The sequence below is a fragment of the Neovison vison genome, chromosome 3, assembly GCF_020171115.1.
Source record: "Neovison vison isolate M4711 chromosome 3, ASM_NN_V1, whole genome shotgun sequence".
Classification (NCBI taxonomy): domain Eukaryota; kingdom Metazoa; phylum Chordata; class Mammalia; order Carnivora; family Mustelidae; genus Neogale; species Neogale vison.
The window spans coordinates 62923186-62949611 of NC_058093.1; the positions used below are offsets into that span (position 1 = coordinate 62923186).

General features: G+C 35.8%; 1 protein-coding gene across 1 annotated transcript in view; it reads right to left on the bottom strand.

The window, feature by feature from the left end:
• The window catches only part of TTC21B (tetratricopeptide repeat domain 21B), a 77238-nt gene that overhangs the window by 46619 nt on the left and 4193 nt on the right, over positions 1-26426 (bottom strand). The window contains exons 4-13 of the mRNA XM_044242253.1: positions 23259-23425; positions 20405-20527; positions 17172-17329; positions 12275-12359; positions 11013-11111; positions 8650-8842; positions 8112-8209; positions 7598-7798; positions 3832-3961; positions 187-344 (exon numbers count right to left, since the gene is read on the bottom strand). Coding sequence (XP_044098188.1) covers positions 187-344; positions 3832-3961; positions 7598-7798; positions 8112-8209; positions 8650-8842; positions 11013-11111; positions 12275-12359; positions 17172-17329; positions 20405-20527; positions 23259-23425 — 1412 coding nt within the window. The remainder of the gene's footprint in view (positions 1-186; positions 345-3831; positions 3962-7597; positions 7799-8111; positions 8210-8649; positions 8843-11012; positions 11112-12274; positions 12360-17171; positions 17330-20404; positions 20528-23258; positions 23426-26426) is intronic.

The window sequence follows — 26426 nt, forward strand, 5'->3', positions numbered from 1 at the left end:
GGTTTTTAATTACACCACAGCTACCTCCACTTTTTCTCATACTGCTTATAAATCCAAACTTTTTTCCATTAAAATTTATTAGCAAAACATTACAGGCAAAAAAAAAAATACAATACAATATGTCACCACTTGCTAAAGGTTCAAGGAGGGTGGTATGTTTTATCCACCTGAATTTGGAATACTCACCTTAAAATTATAGCTCAGACAAAGTTCAAGTGACTGAGAACACAATTTGAATTTTTCCTGAGACAAATAAACCTGAGCCATCAGGAGATGAGCATCTGCGTAAGAAGGACTGTGTTCTAGGCAATGCTGCAGGTTATTATAAGCTGCTTCAATGTCACCTAGTAGGAGAAACAAAGCATTATAATTCAAATGGCTAAGAGACAGAGATGTGAGAGAGAGGAGGGACACGAGTAGTTTATGGATCGCTCCATGCCCACCTGCCCCAGGTAACCCCTTTCTAGTCTTCATGAAATAATATTCCTGCAAGTCGGGCCAGCCATAAGGAGCAAACCAGGGAAAGCTGTGAAAAGATCAGTCAAACACCACTGCTACTTCTGAGAGGACTAGAAATGTACCTTTATCTATTTCTTTTTTTTTTATTTAAGATTTTATTTATTTATTTGACAGAGAGAAATCACAAGTAGATGGAGAGGCAGGCAGAGAGAGAGAGAGAGAGGGAAGCAGGCTCCCTGCTGAGCAGAGAGCCCGATGCGGGGCTCGATCCCAGGACCCTGAGATCATGACCTGAGCCGAAAGCAGCGGCTTAACCCACTGAGCCACCCAGGCGCCCCACCTTTATCTATTTTCTTGATCAAAAAACTTTTTACTTAAAATTTCATTACAGTAAAAGTTTTGCAAAACCCAGATATTTAAATAGCTAGAATTCTGTACTGTCACTTACATTAACAAAGGATATATAGTCTTATGATCATCCTTGGCCAGAAATTTTACCACTGTATATAAAATAACAGAAAAAAGCATAGGGATATATTCCAGACATTCAGAAATAGGAGACAGTGATTTAATATGCCTTTTAAATGCCAAGTGTAACAGCCAATATTTTGGACACACATCCTCTGTATATCTGGGAGTCTCAGATTAAAGAAACGATCAAAATTAAAATGACAGGAATGGTGGAATCTGTTGGGCTTGGGCTGGTAGATGGGGTAGAAAGAGGCTCTTCAGAGAAGGAAGAGTATAAACTCCAGGTTCTAGAAAAACTTTCTGGTGATGTAACCCACAGCAATCTGCCTAAACCCATCTCACTGACTGGTGTTAAGTAGGTAGAGGAACCCAGCTCCCCATTCAACCTCGCTAAGAGCACAGGGGAAGAACAGACCCTAAATTACTCTCTGTTCCATCTTACTCCTTAAACTCACCTGATACCTCAACAGACCAAACAAGGCTTACAGTTAGAGCTTCCAGTTCCCAAAGGCCCAACCAATGACACAATCCATCTAAATAGAAACAATTTCTTAGAGACAGAGGATTAATAAATAAGTAACAGGTTGAGGCTGCATAATAACATACTAAACACAGTAACAAAATGTGTCAATCAATCAGCAAACATAATAAATAATATTGGATATACTCGAATACTTGAGAACTGAACAGGCAGAGAAGGAAATAGGAAATGGGAAGGTTAAGTATAATAAACTAGTGTGCGAATTACCACTCCCATGATCTTTAAGGAGGAAAAGAATTAAGGAGATAACCTGGAGGTTACTGCTGGGGGGAAAGCACACAGGAAAAGAATCAGGGTTTACAAATGAGAGACTGAAGAACATGAAGACTGTGTGAATGACAGATCAGAATCTTGTTCCTTTTAAGAGTGATGGGGGGAAAGATGTGTGGTCAGTACTTAGAAGGTCAATAAATATTTAAAAATGGGAAATGGGTCATCAGTGTTGCAGAAAATAGCCATATAAACGAAGAACCCAATAATATCACACTTTTATCTAAGAGCAGCCCAATTTCCCTTAAGTGAAAAATGAAAGACACTTCTGTCCTGCATGTATGTCTTTGCTAGAGTCCTATGTAAAACATAATTTGGCTGGCCTTTGTCCCAGGTTCCTGGGAGAGAGTCTTAAAAACTTGGAATTTCCTAAGTGAGAGGAGTATCTTTGTTGTTTGAGGTTGGCTTTGATCATTTATGTAAGTAAGAAGATGAACAGTAAGCCCTAGATAGCTTATGTTAAGAATATGACTCAACAATGACGAGCCATGCCAGAAAGACCAACCACGGAGAGGACTGGGGCTCTGAACTACATGTTATCTACATGAATGGGGGAGCAGGACCCTGGAGACTGAGTTCAATCACATGCCCAACGATTCAGTCCATGCCTATATAATGAAACTCTAATAAAAACTCTAAACTTAGGGTAAGCTGCCCTGGTTGTTAATGCTCTCTATGGACTGTCATATGCATACGTGTTGGAATGTCAATGTGTACTGACAGTGAACAATGGCAGCTTCACATCTGGAACCTTCCCAGGCCTTTACCCTGTGCAACTCTCAATGGTTTGGTTTAGTATCCTTTTGCTATACTAAAACTCTAATCATGAGTATAGCAATATCCTGAATTCTAGGAGTCATTCTAGTGAATCTGAACCTGAGGAGTCATAGAAACCCCAAATTTGTAGCCAGCCAGTCAGAAGCTCAGGTGGCTTTGGCAAACCCAGAACTTGTGGCTTCTGTCTATACCCTTAACCTGGGAAGTCTGGTCCAACTCTGAGTAGTTCTGGGGTTAGAAGTTATTGTACTTGGCAATTTATAAGGACACTGCTATTTGGACATATGGCAGCACTATTTTAAATGATTTAAGGCTGCTGTTTTAAAAAATGGGGTCATATGAGACTTTCATTTCTAGAGACTTTGGCAATTAAGAATTACTATGTTAAGGCTGATTTTTATCAATTTTCAAAATAATAAATGTCTAAAAAATATAACAGAACTCAAAGTCCCAGTTTAACTACTTAGTAGATAATACCATTTGAACTGAGAGCAAAGTAGAAATACCATGTCACTCAACAGAACTTAACCAGAAGAAGCTATTACACAGCCACTTTTTACATCTAGAATATTTTAGAGATACAAGCTTCTGAGATCATCTATTTTTTTTTTAACAGTTAAAACTGAGGTCCAAAAAATTAGCAAAGTCAATCTTCTCTCTCCATTATATGTAAGAAATAATTGTTTAGGATAATACCTTTAGGTTGGTTTCTAAACCTTATGATTTTATAAATTTTATTTACTTTGCATGGCATTTACCTAGAAAAGATATATAAATATAAGCCCCAAAGGTTGGTCTACTATGTCTACTATGTATATATTAGGTATATATGTTATATATTATGACTATATTATGTATATAGTCACACATCTGTGTGTACTAAAAAGCTAATGTTCTATATCTGGGGTTATTTATTAGCTATACATAATAATCACAGATTATGTATAGCTAATTATCAATTAATCAATATACTTCATAAAGGCTCAAAACCTGGTAAAACTTACATCTGGCTATAGCAATGAGTCAATAATTATGGACAAAAGACTATAAATTTTTACTACCATCTAAGTATCTGATGGACTTTTTTGTTAAGTGGTACAACTGTACTTTCCCAACTATTTACTTGAACAACAGAAGTTTATTGTAATTTTTAAAGAATTAAATAGTGAATATTATACAATTTTATTTTGGATTAAAATTACTTATTTGTGCACAAGAAAAGGCATCTATGTGACTATTCTCCATATAGCTGGCGTACTTAGTTTATTTACCCTTGATTTTGTCAACATCAGAATAAAAAAGTTATTTTTTACCTGATAAGTATTTCACTTTTGCTATTAGGAAGACTGCTTGCAGAAGGCCTGGTACAGTTCTTACTATAGTCTCCAGGATTGAGGTACAACGTCTGAGAAGTGGAGAAAGAGGTTGCCCAGGACTCGCAGGCTAAAGAAAACAAATTAGCATGTCATTTTATAAGTTTACTTTAGTAAAGTGAACACACATATTAAACTTCAGTGTAACTAGAAAAACTATATATTTTCCAATATTTCTGTTATTCTGCTTTTGCATATCTTTACCATAATGTGACTAATTTATGTCCCTAGGATCTATGAACAGACCATACAAAGAATGGCTTTTATTCAGCAAAATAGTTATGAAATTATTACACAATTAACAGATTTGATAACATGAAAGGAGTGTATTTGTTCAAAAACTGTGAAGGAAACATATTCAAAGGAAAGATACTGAAAGGCAGAATTTCTTGCTGGAATTGAGAGTCGAGGCAATGTGAATTCTAATTCTTGATCTGCCTGGTGATTTATTCAGTTCAGCAACTTGCATTGCCCCCTACAGTACTGTATGATCAGTTTCTGAAAATTCTCTTTTTTTTCCTAGTAGAAATCAGAAGGTAGAATACACTCATGTGTACTACACCAAATGTCTCATACCTTCACATTTTCTGCTTTTCTGCTGGCATGCAGAAGGTCCTCAAAGATTTTAGTTTCTCGCTTTATTAATATGCAGTGAATATGATAACAAAAACAGTACTAGAACATTTATTGTTTTAATGGCTATCTACCCAACCGACTTTTATCCAATGGTTACCCACTCACAAGCTACAAATGTGATATTAGAATTTAAATGTCAAACGTTCATTCTCTGTTTTCCCCTACTAATTCTGTGTCCTTTATTTGAAAAATAATCTTCCCCATCATTCCCCTATACCCTGCAAAGATATATTCTTAGCTAGAGTATGGACTCTTACTGACAATCACTTCTACCCTGAGACGTTGTTACTGACAATAAAGTGCCACATCTCCTTGCTACATTGCAGCACAAAAAAAAGGTGAAAAATTTCAAAATATGACCACTGGTGCCTAGAATACCTCAACTTCTTTAAATTTCTACAGCACTTATGATCTGTGTGATAAAATTTAGCATTCTGTATCATCTTATACAATCCCATCGCAGTTTCGTATTTTGTTTTGCTTCTTTTATACGGCTAGGGTCTTATGTGTCTTGAAGACTGGAATTTCACACGTTTTCAAACAGTAATGAATACAGAGCAAATTCTTGAAAAGTATTTTTTCACTTGAAAATAGTGAAAGTATAGGTGATATAGTGAGGTTAAGGTTCTTTGCCATCTGCTAAGAATTATTTATTGACAAAATTATTTCTTAGAGAAGCACCAGCATTTTTACTGTGAATACTTTCAGAGTGAAGCACATACAGACAATCTCTAAGATAACATCCGTTTGATTAAAAAAAAAAAAACAAAAAACCACCTTTATAAACAGAGCAAGGAACAGAGCTGGAGGACAGACAGACAAGTCTGTCCTCTGGATGTTTCCCCATGAAAGCAGCACTCTGTGCTAATGAGGAGCCATCACGCTGACAAAGGTTAGACTGCAGGAACACAGCATGTTTTGGACCAGAGACACAATTTCCACTTAACACATATCTCTTGCTCCACCTACAATTACTTCTTAGCAGAGCTTCCAGAGAAATCCTTTTAAACTGTTGAGTCAGATCATGCTGGAAACCTGGTTCCCCACTATGCTCAGAACTGATGCTGGGGGAATGACAACAATCTCTAAGGCCCTACGAGGTCTGGTATCCTCTGCTGTGACCTCCTCCTCACTGCATCCAGTTTCATTAGTCTCCTGTGTCCCTTCAGGCCATGGCACAACTGTTCCTGTGCCTGAGACAATTTATACCGTATTTCCAAATGAACATCTGAAGTTTTAACTTTTACCGTCTTAATGAGGCCTAATTAGACGGTCTTATCCAAAATCACCACTCCTACCCTAGTCTGTTATTTTCTATTACCTCACTGACTTGACTGTATTATCTGTCTCCTCCTGCTAGTTCTGTATGCTTCAAGAGGGCAAAGGCTATGGTTTTCTCCTTCACAACAACCTCACTAGCTCCAAGCAGAGCCCTGGGTACTCTACAAGCATTTGCTGAGTGAATTCGGAATACTGCTCAAGTACTTAACTTCTGACTCTAAGCAACTGAAAACAGATCACAACAGGGGACACTGGGATCGATCCTGGGTGTTATTCCAGAAGGGTTAATTTATTTTTCTTTCTTTTCAAGTTTTTATTTAAATGCTAGTTAGTTTACACTCTAATGTGGTTTTAGGTGTAGAATTCAGTGATTCATCACTTACATACAACACCCAGGGCCCATCATAACCAGTGCCCTCCTTAATTCCCATCACCCATTTAGCCACCCCCCACCTGCCTCACCTCCAGCAACCCTCAGTTTTGTTCTCCATAGTTAAGAAGGGCTAATTTAAAATAGATTAGGAAAGTCTGGAAAAGGATGTGGTGATCAAAACAGCAGCATGGCTTCCCTAAAGAAAGGCCATTATCCTCATTTCCTCAATACAAGGAATCTGTAAATCAGGGAGAATGCTAAGAACTATGCTTTTAGCAATGAAGTATTTGGTACTCTCTGTACTGAATCAGGAGCTGAGTACAGTAATGTCAAGTCATCTACGCACTTTCTGTAATAACAAGAGTGCTGACTAATGGATCTACCTACATAAATTTGGAAAGAACTCTCTGAGAATACAATAAAAGGTTCCATCTTCAGTTCTACTCAGAGGTAGGTAAGGCAGATAATGGAGGACGGTAAAGATCCATATAAAATAGACAACAATCAGGATCTAAAACAATATGATAATCTGGAATTATGAGATGAATCTGAGAAGATGAAATTTCCTAGGGATAGAGTCTACACCTAAGTCCTCAGTTACGGTGAATAATAGAGCTAAGGATTTTGGGTAACTATTAATTCAACAGGGGTCAATGATATAATATGATTCACAAAAGAAAGCTCGAGAAATTCCCAGAATTAGGGAGGAAGAGGATCTGCCAAGGCCAAACCCATACATGGAACAGTGATCTTACCAAGACTTACTGACAAAGTAAGGCTGTCCTCATGGCCAGGGTTCTAACTATGTTATATAAAAAACAAGTGGCTAAAAACCTGGAATTGTCTAGGCAGAACATGAAAACTAATTTCTAAAATTCAAAGGTCTGTGTTATGATGAGGAATAATCTTTGCTTTGGCGAAGTAAGTGGACTTGCTCTGTGCACTCCAGAGAGCAGGCGGACCAGGAAATGGGTGAAATTTTTTTAACACAAAGCTGAGTCTGACAACATAGGAAATACAGTCTAATAGTCTAGTCCTAGAGTGAGAACTGCATTTTTTAATGCACCCACGGGTTGGATGGGCACTTAGCGTGGTTGCTGTGGAGTAGATTCAAGTATCACATGCATGTCTGAATTAAATGACTTCTAATAATACTTCTAAACTGAAGATTTTACAATTTTATCAATTCTAACTGAATATTTGTAAACCAATACATTTATCATTTGATAGCAGTCATTGGTATAAATATTCTGATATAAAACTATTTTGACTAATATAGATACAAATACTACCATTGTAAGATGCTGATCTAATCTAACATGTGAAGGACAATTTATTAGTACGTTTTATAAAACATCATGTAAGTGATGTTGAAAATATTTTCGTTGAAAATAAGGCTCAGAAAGAATTACTTACCTGCACTGGACAAAAATTCAGATAGTCTATAATAATTTCTAGCAAGAAATCAGGATTTAAGTTCTCAAAATACTGTATGCCAAGTGGTAAATCTTCTAACTGGGAAAAATGAGTCTCCAGAACATCATTTAACAAATTAATAACTTCTTCTTGTCGTTTATTTTTCTTCATGGCAAGAATTGCATGTAAATAGGTTAATTCCTAGAAATTAAGCAGTCATCATTAATTATCCCATTCAGTTGTAAAGTCATTTATTACCACTTAGATTTCAAATATTTATGAAGTGCTATTTATGTGCATTATTTGCTCAAATTTCAGTATTAGCTTGGGCAAACTTTTAGAATCTTATACAAGAATATTTAAAGTCTAATCCTGTGTGGAGGTAAATTAGTAAATGCAATTATATATTAAACCTAAAGCCATTAACCCTAAAGCCACTATTACTAAAATTAACAATCTCTTATTTTATAAACAGTATTTAGGATCTACCATCTGATAAAATAAAACACTTTACCGCAGATTTTCCAATAGACTGCTGAATTTCCCTAAGGAATTCTAGCTGCTGGTCTGCATCCTGTAACTGCCCTTCAATTAACTGACATCGGATAAATCCTAAAACCAAACACAACAAAACAGTCCAAGTCCACAGCAATTCAGGCATGTACACGTCAAGCTAACACAAACATTAATAAAAGATTTTCCCTCCATAATAAAGTATTAATAAATTATAAGAAAGTATTAGACATTAAAGCAATACTTCAGATTTAAAATAAAAGAAAATAAAATGGGCAGCTCTGTACCCAAATAAAATCAGTTACTAAGAAATTCAGGATTTATAGGAACTACCTCATAAAAATCTGTTCTCTCAAGATATTACTTAAGAAATAAAAACTGCATTTTAAAGATTCCTGGTTTTTTTCTATTATGGATAATGGAGGACAGTTTAATTTTAGAAAACCACAACCTACATTTTTTTCTTCTTTCACAGCAGGTACTTAAGGGAATTAATGACTTGCATCTATCTGAGGAACATTTAGAAAGAGCGGGCCTACCAATTAGTGCAGGGACGCTAGTTTCATCAAGTGTCATGGCGGTCTTATACCACTTCAGTGCCTCTTTAACTTTTCCTTGTAAAATCATCTGGTATCCAAGTTCTGTAGCAAATTCTGATTGCTGAGGGGTTAAACTAAAAGCTTTTTCTAGCAATGTCTGAATTTTTTGAAGAATGAGTTGACTTCGCCCACACTAAAAAGAAAAAAGAAATTTCAGACTAGAAAGTCAAACACTTTTACTCAGGTGAGAGAATTATTTTTTCCTAAAGATACAAATTATTTGTACTTCATAGAAGTAGAATTTTAAAGAAGTATTTAATAATCAAAGAAAAATAAAACTTCATAGAAATAGAATAAAAAGATACAAAGTATTTCTACTTCACAGAAATAGAAAAAAAGTAATAATCAAAGAAAAATATGACTTCTCTATTTACCATCTAGATAGCACAGCAAGAGTTTATACCCAAGCAGAACTTAAAATCCTAGTGAGCTATTTTAAACAATGGCTTCTTGAAAAGTATACTACAATGATGTTGCTGTACAAGAATACCTTTTAGAACTTTTTTCAAAGTTTTTTTAACTGTCTCATGATTGTTTAAGGATTTGCTTTCCCCCTAAGTTGAGGTATGCCACCAGGTTAAATATTTTAAAAGATTACTCATTAGAATCTTTGTGAAAAAAGGTTCAAAAATATTTCAAGAAATGGCGACTCTGCTAAAATAAGTATGCAATGTTCTAACATAATAACTTTTAAGAGACAAAATACTAAACTGCTTAAATTTTTGTAAGCTATTTAAAAACTAATGAAAATAAATTATCTGGCAATAAAGTAAATAAAAAAGGTAAATATCTTCCTTAACTCAAACTTTTGTTAATAGCACAGATTTTTTCCCTTTAAATTTCACACAATCTGACAATCTGTTTTTTAAAAAAGAATTGTTTCCTCATGTCATTTAATAATTATGATCCTTGATTTTTTCTTTTAATTTTATACCTAGTATTTCACCTGCTTGTATACATCATTTTCTTATTTTTTCCCTAGTTTAATTAAGACCTTTTCAATTCTTTCAGTCCTTGTATTGATTTTGAGATCCTGCAGTATTTTTTTTTCTTTTTTTTTTTTTTTTAAAGATTCTATTTATTTATTTGACAGAGAGAGATCACAAGTAGGCAGAGAGAGAGAGAGGAGGAAGCAGGCTCCCTGCTGAGCAGAGAGCCTGATGCGGGACTCGATCCCAGGACTCTGAGATCATGACCTGAGCCGAAGGCAGCGGCTTAACCCACTGAGCCACCCAGGCGCCCCCTGCAGTATCTTTCTATTCCATTCCTGATTATCTTCTTTATACTGGATGTTGTAATGAAAACATTTCTTTACTGTTACATTAATATGGTAAGTGCTGAGAAATGTATAAGCCTGACGATTCACAGATCTATACCCCCTGGTGCAAATAATATATTATATGTTAAAAAATTAAAAAAAAAAAAAAAAAAAGATCCCAGCCATTTCCCACATCAAAATTGTCTCTTACCCATGTTAGAACTGTTTTTCAAATACAAATGACCCTTGAATAACGCAGGGGTGAGGGTGCTCTCACCCACGCCCTCCCCTGCCTCTCCCACACCACACAGTTGAAAATCTGCATATAATTTTTGACTTCCCAAACACTTAACTATTAATAGCCTACTACTGACCACACCTTCCTGATAACCTAAACACAGTCTATAAATGCATATTTTCTGTTATATATTCTTACAATAAAGTTAGAGAAAAGAAAATAATAAGGAAAATACAATACTGTATTGATTGAATACATCTGCAGTCAGTGGACTCACACAGTTCAAACCTGTGTTGTTCAAGGGAAAACTGCAGTTTCAAAAAAACAAAGAATAACCCTAGTTATAAATCCTATGTTCTGGGGCGCCTGGGTGGCTCAGTGCATTAAGCCTCTGCCTTCAGCTCAGGTCATGATCCCGGGGTCCTGGGATCGAGCCCCACTCTCTGCTCTCTGCTCCGCAGGGAGCTTGCTTCCTCCTCTCTCTCTGTCTGCCTCTTTGCCTACTTGTGATCTCTGTCTGTCAAATAAATAAAATCTTAAAAAAAAAAAATCCTATGCTGATTAATAAATGGCTTCCCACTTCCTTTGGAATTTCTCACTTCCCTATCCTTTCCCACCTCCATGAAATCTTCTTATGGTTAGAAATCATATCTCCCCTGAACTACCTTTCTTACGAATGTATCACATATTTACACATGTACGTTATTTTCATTCTAGGCCATATGCTCTTTGATGCCTCAACCTTTGTGACTTATTTAATATTCCTAGCCACAGATAATAGCTCTGCTGCACAGCAGGCGCTCTTACAGTTCTGCTGAAGGCTACTGTGATCTTATAAAAAAGTTGAGCATTCTGGGGTTCCATGGCATCCAATGCATTCTCTAAGTTTTCCAGCTTGGTGGCAGCCTGAAACAAAAGTATCAGGATAATTTTAAAATAAACTAAGAAAAAAAGAATACATGACGTATACACTAATAAAATCTACGTTGTGAAATGTATTAAAGGTTCTTTTAAAAATCTCAAGAATTGTGAATAAAGAATTGAGATTTAAAATGTGTTTTTTAGGGGTCCCTGGTTGGCTCAGGCAGCATGTGACTCTTGATCTTGCGTCATGAGTTTGAGTCCCACATTGGGCATAGAAATTACTTAAATAAATAAATCTTTTAAAAAAATAAAATAAAATAAATCAAGTGTGTTTTAAAAATATGTTTTTGAATGGAAACCTCTTGGTAGGTAAAGATAACCCATAATATTCAATTAACGATATATGCCCAGCTCCCTCTCCAGCAATTAGTTCATGTCACACATGAGATATGTATAATAAAATTATAAACATTAATATAATATGAGATCTGATTTTTGATTACCTATATAGCCTGGTTATATTTAAAATACTCTCTGGAATAGAAAAATTAACATGCTGTAAGTTATTTCAATGCTTGGAAAATTTACTGAAGAGCTGCCCCTAGTAAAATTCCCCTGGTATTTACCGAAGAACTTACTAGTTGCTGTCACATTTAACAATCTAACCAGACTAAACACAATTCAAATCTACTCCTATATAATATACTATATAATACTATTTTATAATACTATTTGCTTCAGACTGGATTTTGGCATTCCATAACCTAGTACCTAATCAATGTGCTCATTACTACAGAAACATGAATCGTATTATAAGGTCCAATGGGATGTCATCCTGAGCCCATTTAAATTACATAAACTCAGCTAAACTCTAAAAAAAACTAAGGACTACATTTTGCATATATATTCTTCCTTACCTATCATCACCAGTTACATTAATCATGCATGGGAGTTTTATGTAGGAAACCACATATAACGTAATTGATTCAAGGAATTTTCAAGGTATTTTAACTATTTGATATTTTTGCTTTATTAGTTGATTTAAGAAGCTCATCACTGTGTTAAAGTGTATTTCTAGAATTCAAGTAAAAATTATCATGGCATACATTCTGAAAGGGCTCTTCAAGGCTCTAACATATGGGCATATGTGTATGTAACTATGCATTTTTTACTACAGGAAACTTAAATAGTACAATACAACTTACCTTCTCTATGTCCCCCTCCCTACACAAATAGTAAAGAGCCAGGATTCTTAGCGCTTCCACATTTTGATTATCTTGAAGCATTAACCTGCAAAAAAACATTTCACATAATGTTGAAATAGACTTAATATGCTTTCTTTTATCTGAGGGTCTGAAAAGGCAGTTCGCTGGACTGACTATTCCACTGTCTAAATAAAAATTTTAATTAGTAAAATAATATACCCTTTATGAAAATTATCAACCTCATTATTAAAGCTAAAAAATAATCTCTGAATCTTAATCTTTAATATGTTTAAAAAAGATATGAATAGATTGTATCGGTTTCTTTAAATTCTTTGGCAATCCTAAATAATGTATTAACCATAACCAACAGTGTATTAAAAGAATAATGGATGGCTCAGTCGGTTACATGTTCGACTCTTGATTTCGGCTTGGGTAATGATCTCAGGGCAGTGAGATGGAGCCCCACATGGGGCTCTGTGTGGAATGCGGAGCCTGTCTAAAATTCTCTCTCTCCTTCCTCCCAACACCCTCGCCCTCTCAAAAGAAAAAAAAAAAAAAAAAAAGAAGAAAAAAGAAGAAGAATTCACCTTGACCAGGAAGATTTATTACTGCAAGACTTTCAGGAATGAAAAGATGGGTTAAACATTTGAAAATATATTAATGTAATTCACAACATTAAAACAGATTCCTATGTGAAAATAACAAATCAGAAAAAATTATGGAAAAATACCCTATTAGTAAAAGAAACAACTCCCCTTTCCCAAAAAACTTTGTAAAAAACATGCAAAAGCTATATAAATTCCTAAACTTTACTCAAGGACATTTGAAAAAGAAACTGAACAAATGGGGTAACCTACACACTAGGTTTCTTATCATGAATGGTATGGCATATTGAATTATTAGCCTCAATCTTCCCACCTTCCATTAATACAAGCTTTCTGCCATCAAAGTGAGCAGTTCCTCATATAAATGCTGACATGTACTTTACTGCTTCTTAGCTATGGATTTGGACGTTTTCCTTATATTGGTCAGCGGAATGTGAATAAGAGTGGCGGTGTACCACCCCCAAAGTTTCGGAGGCATTAACTATTGATGCCTGTTCCTCACGCATCTCTGCTATCTCCACGAGAAGAGTTTCCTCTGGAGAGCTGCTGCTCTCTGGCTTGAGTCCTGAGAACACCCCTAGAGCTGACCAGAGACCAGACTGCCGTGAGGGGCCACACCAAGCCAGCTGGATTTAAAATTGGAAGCAGAACACGAGGCAAGCTTGGTGGAAGTGAGAGGATCCCTACCGAAGTGAGAAATGAGTGCTTACAGTCATATGCCCAGAGATGTGAGGTTGTTTGCTATGGTCCTATACGCTCTAATGACACATGATAATACACACTTTGGTTAAAAAAGTTTTTCTCCCAAATAATCTATAGATTTAATGTAATTCAAACCAAAATCTTGTAAGGTTTCTTTCTTTTTTATTTTTTTAAACTTGGTAAGTTAATTCTGGCAGTCAACTGCAGAAGAAGAGCCAAGAAAACTATCGAAAAAGAAACATGATGAAGAACTTGACCGAAAAAATATATAAAAAAAGGACCAGTCAGTATACAGGGGGAAAGTCAGCTTTTACTATTAAAAAGACACTCAATCTCAACATAATTGAAGAAATGAAAATAAAAATAAGGTTTTATTCTACCGGATTCTACCATTTTTATTCTATCAGATTGTCAAAAATAAAAACAAAAAAAATACCACACTGGTAACAGCCAGAATTGGTTAAGGATGGAGGAGGGGGCATCCAGTAGACTACTGATGGGAGCATAAATTAGTATAAATTCTTAGGAGAACAATTTGGTGGTATCTTCCAAAATTTCAAACATGAAATATGTGAGGAAGAGACTACAATCTGTCCCCTCAAATCCATTCTCTCTTTACTTGCTTGGGCACACAGCTAGCTTACATTTTCCTGCCACCTTTGCCACAAGAGGTGGCCCTCTGGACACAAGGCAACATATGCCGCTTCTAGACCTGGGCTTTTAAGAAAAGTGGAACGACTCCTCCACCCTCTTTGCCTTTGTACCAGCTGGATACCAAAGTCATGAGGTTTTAGGACAAGGCAGAGTTGCAAGACAGAAAGGGATTAGGTCCCTTAATGATGGTGTGGAGGAAGGTGGCCTGATCAGGATTTATACACACTCAAAATAGTTACATATCAGAAGAAAAATTCTATTATGTGTTTAGATCTATTCTTTTATAGGAGCTTAGCTTACCCTAACAAGTAAGATTCCCTTTAACTCAGTAATCCCTCATCTGGGAAACCATCCTCCAGAAATATACTTTACATGTATAAAAGGGTATATGTGTGTGTCCACGCGCGTGCACACGCGCCTAAATGTCTACCTATGGGAAAATATAAACTATCTGTATGTTTACTTTATAGATGTTTTCATTGTTAAAAAAGAATTATGTCTATCTGTGTGAATGGATATAATAGAACATCCACAAAATACTAAGTTAAAGAAAAATCAAATGTATGGGTATCTGGGTGGCACAGTTGGTTAAGTGTCCAACTCTTGGTTTCAGCTTAGGCAGTGATCTCAGGGCTGTGAGACCAAGCCCTGCATGGGGCTCCACGCTCAGCACTGAGCCTGCTTGAGTTTCTCTCTCTCTGCCCCTCCCCACTATGTGCGCGTACTCTCTCTCTCTCTCTCAAATAAATCTTTTTTTTTTTTAAAAGATTTTATTTATTTATTTGACAGAGATCACAAGTAGGCAGAGAGGCAGGCAGAGAGAGGGGAAGGGAAGCAGGCTCCCTGCCGAGCAGAGAGCCCAATGCAGGGCTCAATCCAGGACCCTGGGATCATGACCTAAGCTGAAGGCATAAGCTTTAACCCACCGAGCCATCCAGGTGCCCCTAAAATAGATCTTTAAAAAAAAGAGAAATCAAGTTTAAAAACTATATAACAAGCCTATTTTTTACACACATCCCCCAAAATATATTTTTTATATATTATATTGATATTCCCTTTACCTTCTTACTCACACACAGTGCCTAGAAATCTAGAAAAATATAAATATCAAAGAGTTATTAATGTCCAAATTGTGGCCTTCAAATATCATTTCCCACTAAAAGAGTTAGACTGCATTCCACAATGGCTAATACCTGTTTGGGGCAGTAAATACACAAAATGGCCCTAGTATATGTTGCTCTATACCAAATAGCAAAGAAACAATCAAAGACTGCTAGGTTCATATGAAAAGGGCCTGAGAACTAACTTGAAGAGGCTACTAAGAGCCAAAGATGAGACAATTTGAGCAAGTATAATAACCAAAATGGTTAGAAACATACAAATTTAATCTATGTGATATAAACAAATCCAAACTACTAATCAGTCACCTCTGTAGGACGCCAGGGAATTTTTAACTTTTTTTTTGGTCTTTTGAAACCCAGAAAAAAAAAGACTCAAGCATTTATCCAATTTTTCTTAAATGAATTCTAACACCAGATAACCACCAGTTAAGTTAGAATCGTTTTTTTTTTTTTCTTTTAATAGTACTCCAGCTAAGAAATGAAGAAAGAATGATATAACCGCATTAATCCTACAGCACCCATGTATTGAACACAAATTTCTGCTAATAGGTTGCCTGGGTGGTTTAGTCAGTTAAGTGTCTAATTCTTGATTTTTGGCTCAGGTCATAGTCTCAGGACTATGAGATCGAGCCCCACACTGGCTGTTGGAGGCTGCTTAGGATTCTCTATCTCTGCCCTTCCCCCAGTCTGAGGGGTTTGAAGTGGCGGGGGGGTGGGAGGTTGGGGTACCAGGTGGTGGGTATTATAGAGGGCACAGCTTGTATGGAGCACTGGGTGTGGTGAAAAAACAATGAATACTGTTTTTCTGAAAATAAATAAATTGGAAAAAAAAAAAAAGATATATTCTGCTAAGACCACAAAAACACAAGTGAAGATTATGTCCCTTTGATGAAAGAAGACATCACCACTTACTAGTAATTGCAAAAAAAAAAAAAAAGAAAAGAAAAAATTGAACATGAATCTAACCAAGCCTCTATATCTAGTACCACATTTATAGGAAATTCAGAGGTTAGCAATAAGTTATACAGTATATAGCATGCAATAATAAAATTCTTATGGAAAACCTACAGGATAAAAGATGGGTTCTTTAACTTACACATCAAAAGAGGTGGGAGTAGTAGGAAGCAGGTGGAGGGAGAAAAAAGGAAAATCAGGAGAGGCAGAGGAAGAAAAGGAATCCTCCAATGACTTCACACGTCAGAAGAAAAATCCAAATCCTTAAGATGACCAAGACCTTCCACAACCTAGCTCCCCTGGCTCCATCCCTCTACTCTGACTTCGCTGTCCAGTCATTTTATCCCCTCCCACTCCTTAAAAACATCACACAAACTTTTGCCTCAAGGTTTCTGCATTTGTTTCTCCTTCTTTCTGCTAAGTCTTCTTCCGTGGCATGGAAGCAAGCCTGGCTTGCTCCTTTAGTCCAAATGCCGGCTGCTCACTGCCATCCCATAAAATGGAAGCCCTCCCCACACTCCCTATTTCACTTCCCAGCTTTATCTCTTCTCCATAACACTTACAACTCTCTAACATGCTACACAACTTCTTACTTGTTCTGCTTATTACATGGTTCCTCTCATTTGAAATTGAGCTTCACAAGGGCAAGGGACATTTCCATCGAAGAGTGTCTTAGGACAGCTATTCAGACATTTATGTAAATCAATAAGTTCAGTTTTTAAAAACAATGCAAAGTCAAGTTCTTTAATTCTATATTGTTTGAAAAAAATCAAATTTAAAATATGATAGAAAAATACAGATTTTTTTTTCCTGGAAATTATAACCAGATCCAAAGGTACGCATTATCTTTTTTTACTTAACCTCTGTGCTGTTTCAACAGTCTGGTCCCAATCCTGTAAGGCAAGTTGTAGTTTCATTTTCTTTACAAAAGCAGGAAGGAAACTTGGAAAGTTTACTATTATCTGGTTCACAGTGTCCAGAGCACCTGAATAATTCTGGCGCATCTCAAGGCATTGTGCCTAATGGAAGAAAAAAAGTGACATCAAAACTGTGATCAATAATACTGAGGCTCTCACAACAGCTATCCTGCAAGAGGCAGAATACTACTATTTAACATTTTTCTATATTTTTGTTTTCTGACTTTTCTGTAAGGAACAGTTACTTAATAATGAGAAATACAAAACAAATTTTTAACAAATTTTAAAACATCACAGAACATTAAAAACTATTCTATGTAAATGGCTTTGTTATAAAACCCTAATTTAAATAACTAGAATAGAAAAATTACCTTTTAGAATAAAATATTTCCAGGACATTTGCAAATAGCATCTAAAATGAGGAGATTTTTATATCTTTAAAAAAAAAATACTTTCAGGCTAAAGAAGGTAAGACTTTAAAAAATAAGCAAAATAAAGTTCAAACAACTCCTTCTAGCTCAATATTTTCAATTCTAGGAAGTATCTTAAGGAAATAATTGAGTAAGACCACAAAACAATGTAGATTATATTTATGACAGATTTATAATAGATATAACAGAAAAAATAAACATAACCAAAAGGTCCATGCAGGATTAAATAATAGCCTATCCATTTAATCAAATTTTAGGTGGTTATGTGGATTTGTAGATCTATATTTACTGACATGAAGAGATGTCATTTATAATATAATAGTTTAATTGGTTATCTCTAATGATGATTTATTCTTAATTCAGAATTCTGAAATGTATTTTTTAGAATGTCTATGTATTAATTTTATAGTCAGAAAAAATAAAGCTATAGAGTTAGTGGTTTAAAGAAAAGATATGAAGCATATTTATCACATATCAGAGTTTTTTAAAATTTGTTCCGAGATCTATTTGGTCCTGGAATTTAGTCCTGGAATAAATTTAGTCCTGGAGGGGCGCCTGGGTGGCTCAGTGGGTTAAAGCCTCTGCCTTCAGCTCAGGTCGTGATCCCAGGGTCCTGGGATCGAGCCCCACATCGGGTTCTCTGCTCAGCAGGGAGCCTGCTTCCTCCTCTCTCTCTGCCTGCCTCTCTGCCTACTTGTGATCTCTGTCAAATACATAAACAAAATCTTTAAAAAAAATAATTTAGTCCTGGAATATCTCAGTTCAAAATGAGCATTCAATCTCAAAAGATGCAATATAATCCTAAAATTGGTTTGAGATTATATTTTCATGTATATTCCCATATAATTATATTCCCATATAATTAAAGGAAAGTCTGAGAACCATCCAAAAATGCCATTATGTCAAGATAAATTATTAAAATCTCTGAAAGCTGAGAAAGATTAATGCAGAGAATTTTTTCAAATTACGTGTATCTTTAAAATCTGCCTAAATAGCTGGTAACGTAAAAAAAGAAAAGCATGTTAAAAGACCACACATATATTACTCCCTTAGACCATCACCTCCCATAGGATGTCACAAAGATATTAAATGAAACTAAATTTTCTATGTATTTGGTTCACATCATTCCAAGTTGGAATTAGGCTAATGGAAACATCCTCTATTGAATTAATTTGAAAAATAAATACATAACTGGGATGGTTTGTATCAGAAAAAGATTTTAAACCAATCTTAACTATTGGAGGAAAAAGGTAAATCCCTGCTAAACCATATTACCTGAAATAGCCCCACCTGAGGAAATTATCAACTAGTTTTCTTTAAGGAATAAGGAGGAGGAAAAATAATCAAGAAATACTTTTTAAAAACTTGATAAATACTCAATTTCTCTAGCAATGCCATTAGATAAAATTTGACTCCAACCAGCTGGAATACTAGTTGTAGCAGAGGCGCATATCTGAACAACCTCAAAGTCACAGAAATTGATAAGAGTGATAAGGGCATATTAACAGCCAAGACACTAATAATCCCCTTTTTTATCCCCCCAAATTACTACTTATCTAACAAGCTGTTTTCCTAAAATTTAACAAAATAAATTTAAATAAATAATTGATTTAATTATTTGGTAATTGTTAATATTTAATATTAATATTTAATAATAATAAAAATAATAATTGTTTAAATAATTAAATAAAATTTAATTTCCTGTTGTTAAGTTTAAAAAATTTGAAAAATTTTAAGACATTCTAAAGGCATCAATGAAACTGAAGAAAGGGACTGAATTATACATTTATAACTACCAATGATTTCTAATGACTCTGCCAATTAACTACTCATCCCTCACAGTGTAAATCAGGTCCTGTTGTTTCTCTTTTCCATTGGCTTCCCATCTATCTGGTTCAAATGAAAAGTCTGATAATTCACAGACCTGTACTCCTAGGGAAATTATGCATTATATGTTAATAAAAATAATTTTTTTAAAAAGCCAATGTCTTTATACAATCAGTCCTGCCTCTCCTCATTCACCCACGCCCATCTGTACCCACATCCACCTTCTTTTCCTCTAGCCTCCATTTCTAACCTCCCCTTCGCTCATTTCACTTTCATCTCCTGGCCTCCCAGCAATGCCCTGAACATGCCTTAAGGTATTTCAACTTGTTATCCCCTCTATTTGTGATGGTTTCCCACTGGAGCCCACAGAGCTTCAACTCTCACCTCCTGTGTAAGTGTCAGCTCAACTGTCACTTTCTCTGACCACATCATTTAAACCTACAAATTCATAACCCAGCTCTACATCTCCTCCTTTATCTGACTTACCTTTCCATTGCACTTATCACCTTCTAATACACTACATAATTTTCTTACTTATTTTATTGCCTGACTTCAACAATAGAGTATAAGCCCCAAAAAAGCAAGTAGTTTTATTTTGCTTCGGGGTATCCCTAGTATCGACAGTGATGCTTTGCACATATTAGGCAAACTATAAATGTTTAGTGGGTAAGTAATAGAGGAACCACCACCAACAACAATTAAAACCAATCAATTTTCAGGAATTTGGTAAGGAATACATTTCTCTAGTTTGTTGTTCACTGTCCTATACAAATAAAATCCAAGTACCTCCCATATTTGAGAGCTGATAAAAGTAACATGACAATTAGTACCTTTTTTGAGCTACTCGGTTTTGTTGGGTTTCAAACAGATTATGAATGAATTTTAAAACATAATTTATTTACCCCGAACTCCAACTCACCTTACCCAACAGAGCAAAAATATCATTTCCATCTTGTAATCCCTCTTCAAAATATCTCAGTGCTTTTTTAGTATAAGGTTCTTTTCCTCTTGTGATATCAAGCCATGCTTTCAAAACCTGTCCCTGTAGAATGAAAAATTCTAATCATACTTCCATTTTATTGGTAACAAAATAAATGTTGATGAAAGAGGTAATCTAACGTCCTTTTCTGTGATTAGTAACAAGATATCACTCTGCCAAAAAATGTTCTGAATAATTAAAACGGTGTTCAGCAAAACTGTTTTCAAACACTTTCCAGCCTAGAGTCTTGGAACTGTTATATATATTTCAGCTCTTAAGCTTACAACGTATTCAATATCAACATTAACTTGCCAAATACTCCATTAATCCTAAATAATCAATATTCTTACCCAGAATTTTGCTACTAAGTTATTAATAATAATTGTTAAACATGTAATTCAATACACAAATAAGAATCTTTTTTGGACAAACAGACCAAGTAAACTAAGATGGAAGAACTGAAGAGTCTTGCTTGATACATATTAAAAATTAAGATAATGTGGCAACTATCTTAATCCTTGTGACCAGTCCAGTGAGTTTTAAATGAAGGGATAAATGGCCTCAGAAATCAGACTCAAGAAGTCACAGATGTTTACTTTCAGAAATGCCAGTGAGTCAGTTGGTTATAAGGTTTATAGGTTTAGAAAGAAGACGGATATAGGTTACTTTACTTTTCAGTATCCAAAAACATTGTGAAATCTGTTCTTCTATCAAAAAACTTCTAGGTTTATTCATAAATTTATAAATCTTTAATATTATATTTACCTCCCTGCATTTCACTTGAAAAGACAGATATGAATATTAAAACAATGCTATTTCTCTCTCTTTTTTTTTTTTGAAGATTTTATTTCTTTGAGAGAGAGAGCATGCGTGTGTGCGCAGGAGCGGGGGTGGGGGCAAAGGGAGACAGAGAGCAGGCTCCTTCCTAAGTAGGGAACCAGATGCAGGCTGGATCCCAGGACCACAGGATCATGAACCGACCCAAAGGGAGAGGTTTAACTGATTGAGTATCGGGGTGCCCCTAAAAAAATGCTGTTTCTACTCACTAGATCAATGTTTGTATTTGAATCATTTCAAATATTATCTCTGTGTGGATGATTCCCAGCCTTTTTTCTAGTCCAATACCTTTTTTAAACTTTTCTTTTTCTAAAAGCTCATCTACTATCCCCATCTCACTATTCCACCTGAGATGGAGATACAGCATGTCTGGAACCAAATGTATTACCCCCCCAAAATTACCTTCTCATCCCAACATTCTCTGTTCATGTTAACTGGTCTCTGAACAATCCAGGTTTAAGACCTCAGAGGGACATCCTTGACATCTGACACCTCAAAATCCTGCCCTGCCATTTATACAGTTGACAGCTCTTGTGGATATTTAATAATTTTCAAAGTCATACCCATGGTACAATGTTTTAGTGTAGGCCCTCAAAACCTTCTGCCAGAAAGCACATACTACCATTTTGGGGGCTGCACTCTAGTATCTCCCCAGGCCAGTTCATCCTATAAACCAACAATAAATCAGTCCTGTGAATTTGTACTCTAATAAATACCACTGCCCCGATTAAAAATCTCAATGACCGGGACACCTGGGTGGCTCAGTTGGTTAAGCAGCTGCCTTCGGCTCAGGTCATGATCTCAGCATCCTGAGATCAAGTCCCACATCTTGCTCCTTGCTCGGCGGGGTGCCTGCTTCTCCCTCTGCCTCTGCCTGCCTCTCTGTCTGCCTGTGCTCGCTCTCTCTCCCTCTCTCTCTGACAAATAAATAAATAAAAAATCTTAAAAAAAAAAAAAAAATCTCAATGACCTCTCTGTGCCTATCAAATTAGATCTAAATTTGTGTACCTAGCTGTCAAGGCCCTTCACTTTGTCCCAACTCACCTCCCTAAGCTTTTCTTCCCTCCTCTTTATCTACTCACCCAGTGTTTCTGTCAAATGGGAGCTTCTCACTGTACCCAGAACCAACAAGTCTCCTTGTTTTTTTTTTAAAGACTTTATTTATTTGTTTGACAGACGGAGATAACAAGTAGGCAGAGAAGCAGGCAGAGAGAGAGGAAGAAGCAGGCTCCCCGCTGAGCAGAGAGCCTGATGCAGGGCTCGATGCCAGGACCCTGAGATCATGACCTGAGCCGAAGGCAGAGGCTTTAACCCACTGAGTCACCCAGGCACCCCTCCTTGTTTTTATTATTTCCACTTATTATTTCCCACCTTGCGAGTATCTGCTTCCCTTTTCTATCACCTTTGCATTTGGAAACTATATCCATCTTTCAGGTTTCAGCTCAAATGCTACAGCCTTCAAGAAATTGTTCCTCATTCTCCTAACATTTATAGATGTGATCTCTCCTTAAATCCTTAGACTAGTGCCGAGCACAGTGTAAGTGAGCAATAACCGTTAATTGTTATTTTACACTTTCATCACATGTCTCTCATACCACTTACAAAAGTTCTCATAATCTTAGCTGGGTATCTGCTCTATGACACCACCAGACTGAACCATCCATGTAAATAAAGTTTATTCTTGATCTTTGTATTCTTAGTGCAAATATCAGTGCCTTGTATGTAGAGTTCAAGGGGGGGAGTGAGAGGAAAGGACAGAGATAAGGAAAGAAGGGAGATCTTTTCATGAATTAATAAACAGAATAAAAACAAACAATCTTAGACAACCAAAATTTTACAAAATAATATTGAAATAAAGCTGCTATTTATAAAATGAGAATAGAGTAATAAAAAATACTACTGAAAATATAAACTTCTTTTAGTAGTGCGTCTATTTCAAAATAAGAAACCCAGCTACCTCTTTACTGCCATTTGACACTTTGATCATTCTGTCAATATATTCTCTCGCCTTGTCATGGCGGCCAATGTGCCATAGAAATAAGCCTGCATGGTACAAAGCTTTTGGCCCAGCTCCTTTACGTTGCTCCTTCACTCTGGCATCTGACTCCAGAATAGCTTCTCTATCTAGGAGGGGAAAAAGGCATTAAATGAAAATTAGATTCTAGATCAGGTATTCATAATGGGTCAATTAACAGAGCACAGAATATAGTACTTCTCTCTGTAGCACCACTGTCTAATAGAAATAAAATATAAGCCATATTTGCAATTTAAAATTTCCTAGTAGCCACATCAAAGAAGTTAAAAAGAAACAAATACAACTGATTTCAATAATACATTTAACCTAATAGATCTGAGTTTTCATTCCAACACAAAACTGACATGAAATGGAGACATTTTTGTTCTTATTAAATTTTTAAAATCTGATATATGTCATTAGAAAGTATATCTCAAATACAATGCTAAATTTTCTTAAAAAATACTTGATTTGAGGTGCGTGGCTGGCTTAGTCTGTTAAGCATCTGCCTTCAGCTCAGGCTATGATCTCAGGGTCCTAGGACTGAGCCCTATGTCAGGTACTCTGCTCAGAAGGCTGCTTCTCCCTCTGCCTGCCCTCTGCTTCTTGCTCTCTCTCTCTGAAATAAATTTTAAAAAATCTTTAATAAAAAAAATACTTGGTTTGTAGATAGATTCCATACAATCTATAGCTGAAAACAGCAGATTCATATATTCACTGTTCCAAACGTTAACTTTTCTTTTCTTTTTTTTTTAAAGATTTTATTTATTTATTTGACAGAGTGAGATCACAAGTAGGCAGAGAGGCAGGAAGAGAGGGAGAGAGAGGAGGAAGCAGGCCCTCCACTGAGCAGGGAGCCCGATGCGGGACTTGATCCCAGGACCCTGGGATCATGACCTGAACCAAAGGCAGAGGCTTAACCCACTGAGCCACTCAGGTGCCCCCAAACCTAACTTTTCTAATAACTGAATCAAGCATCAGTTTTAAATTTATATTTAATTAGAATTCAATTTAAAATTCAGTTTCTCCAACTAGATACATTTCAAGTACTCAGCAGCCATGTGTGGTTAATGACCCCTGTGACATACACTACAGTTCTGTAATTTATGTCATTCTCAAGATCTGAAGGCTAAATATGTAAATTTTTTAAATAATAAGACAGAAAAATTAGCAATGCTAAATATGCAAATTTTTAAAATAATAAGATAGAAAATTAGCAATGATTCTAAAATTATTAGGGGTAAATCCAAGAATAGTACTCAAATTACCCAACTCCCTAATCTAATTCTAGAATATGTAAACATTCCTGGATGTTGTCATAGGCCAATAAAAGTTAATATAATTACTATTATTTACATGGTTTAATACCGAATGCTTGGCTGCTCCCTTAAAACGATGGTCTACCTCTAATATCTCTAACCATTAAATCTATCACATGTGTGCTTAGGAAACCAATGTCAATTAGCTCCAAACACTGAGCTGAATCAGAATATGGATCAGCTATTCAGTAAGTTATAAGAAATGTCAAAATTGAAAGCTGTGATTCTAACCAACTACCTTTCTGGAAATGATCATCCAGAAAACAATAATATCTCTTCCTTTTACCTCTGTACCACTAAAAACTTACATGTGGAACCACTTTCTAAGTTCACAAAACTGTTTATGGAAGGCTACAGATGGCTTGGCAACAAGACCCTCGAACATACATGAACCCCTTTGCAAGTTTTCATTAAGTAGTCATGATACAGAACAAGAATTCATCAGGGCAGGGGTAGGATTTGTACTTTCCTGCCAGATGTCCACCAAGTCCCAAGTGGGGCATTTGTTAGCTGTGACACCATCTGCACAAAGCCCTCTCTAACCAGATATCAGCTCAAGTTCTTAATGCATAATCAGGGATTATGTCAGCATTTAGGAAGAATGGACATGAACAATCTAGGCCCTTCCTAGGCAATACTGATGGACATCTGGTCCCTCCTGAGCTTATGCCCACTCACAATCATCTAAGATATAGAGTCAGTGCTCGGGTGTTTCTAAACAGTATTCCTGCCTTCATCTTTTTAGTGTCTTGGAAATATTTCCAATATTCTTGGGAATATTGGGAATTTCCCAAAAGAACCAACACCCTCGAGAATAACCAATTAAATGAAAACTTGATTCTAAGAGGAAAAAATATATATATATATATTGTTTTTTTTTTAGATTTACTGACTTTATCTCTTGATGCCAATTCTCTGCTCTACCTAAACACACTCCTGCTGGATAACAGAGACCCATCCATACAAGAACCGAACCCTGAACAACTTCCACATATTTGCCCATCAATTTCGCCTCTCTGACAAATATGCCTTATATTCAAATCCTACTTGTCCTTCAAAGACCAAATTACGGCCCTATCTTCCACAAAACCTTCACAGCCTTCTTCTATGGATTAAAAGTATATACCGTTTTCAGTTAATTATGGAGTCATTTGTTTTCTCATAATTTTATTTAATAGTAACATTAGCATTTAACCTTTGTGGGTTTTACATTTTCTTTTCTTCACTGGACTATAAACTTGATGTCATGGATCACTTTTTACAATTCTTTGGTATTCTCTAATTATCTCTGACATAGTCCCTTGCAGAAAGTAAGCACCTAGTCATTAGATCTGTTTACCTGTTAAACATATTAATGTTTTAAATAAGTTTTGTTGATCTGTGCAAGTGTATGTGAAGGAGGTATGTGATACTTTGCTCAGGAAAAAAAAATTTCTAGTATTAAAAAAAAAATTCTATGACATCTGATTATTGTCTATTTATCTAAAACATGATCTACATTCATAATGCTAATGGCTGTTAGTGAATGTATATAAAAGAATAGAATACTATTTCCTCTTTATTATCTATGATTATGATATTCTGCTTCCACCATTAAGAGCCACAGTTCACACAATTTTAATTGCTGGTTTATGCATAAAGTTCTCTTTATACTTATACTTCCTAACCTACTACTGGATAAGAAGTTACTGAATATCTTCTAAGAGCTAGCTACCCCTTTTGTGGAGACATGTACAGGCCTCTAAGAAGCTGAAGATACAGTGGAAGAGAGAAATTGCATGTAGCTATAGAT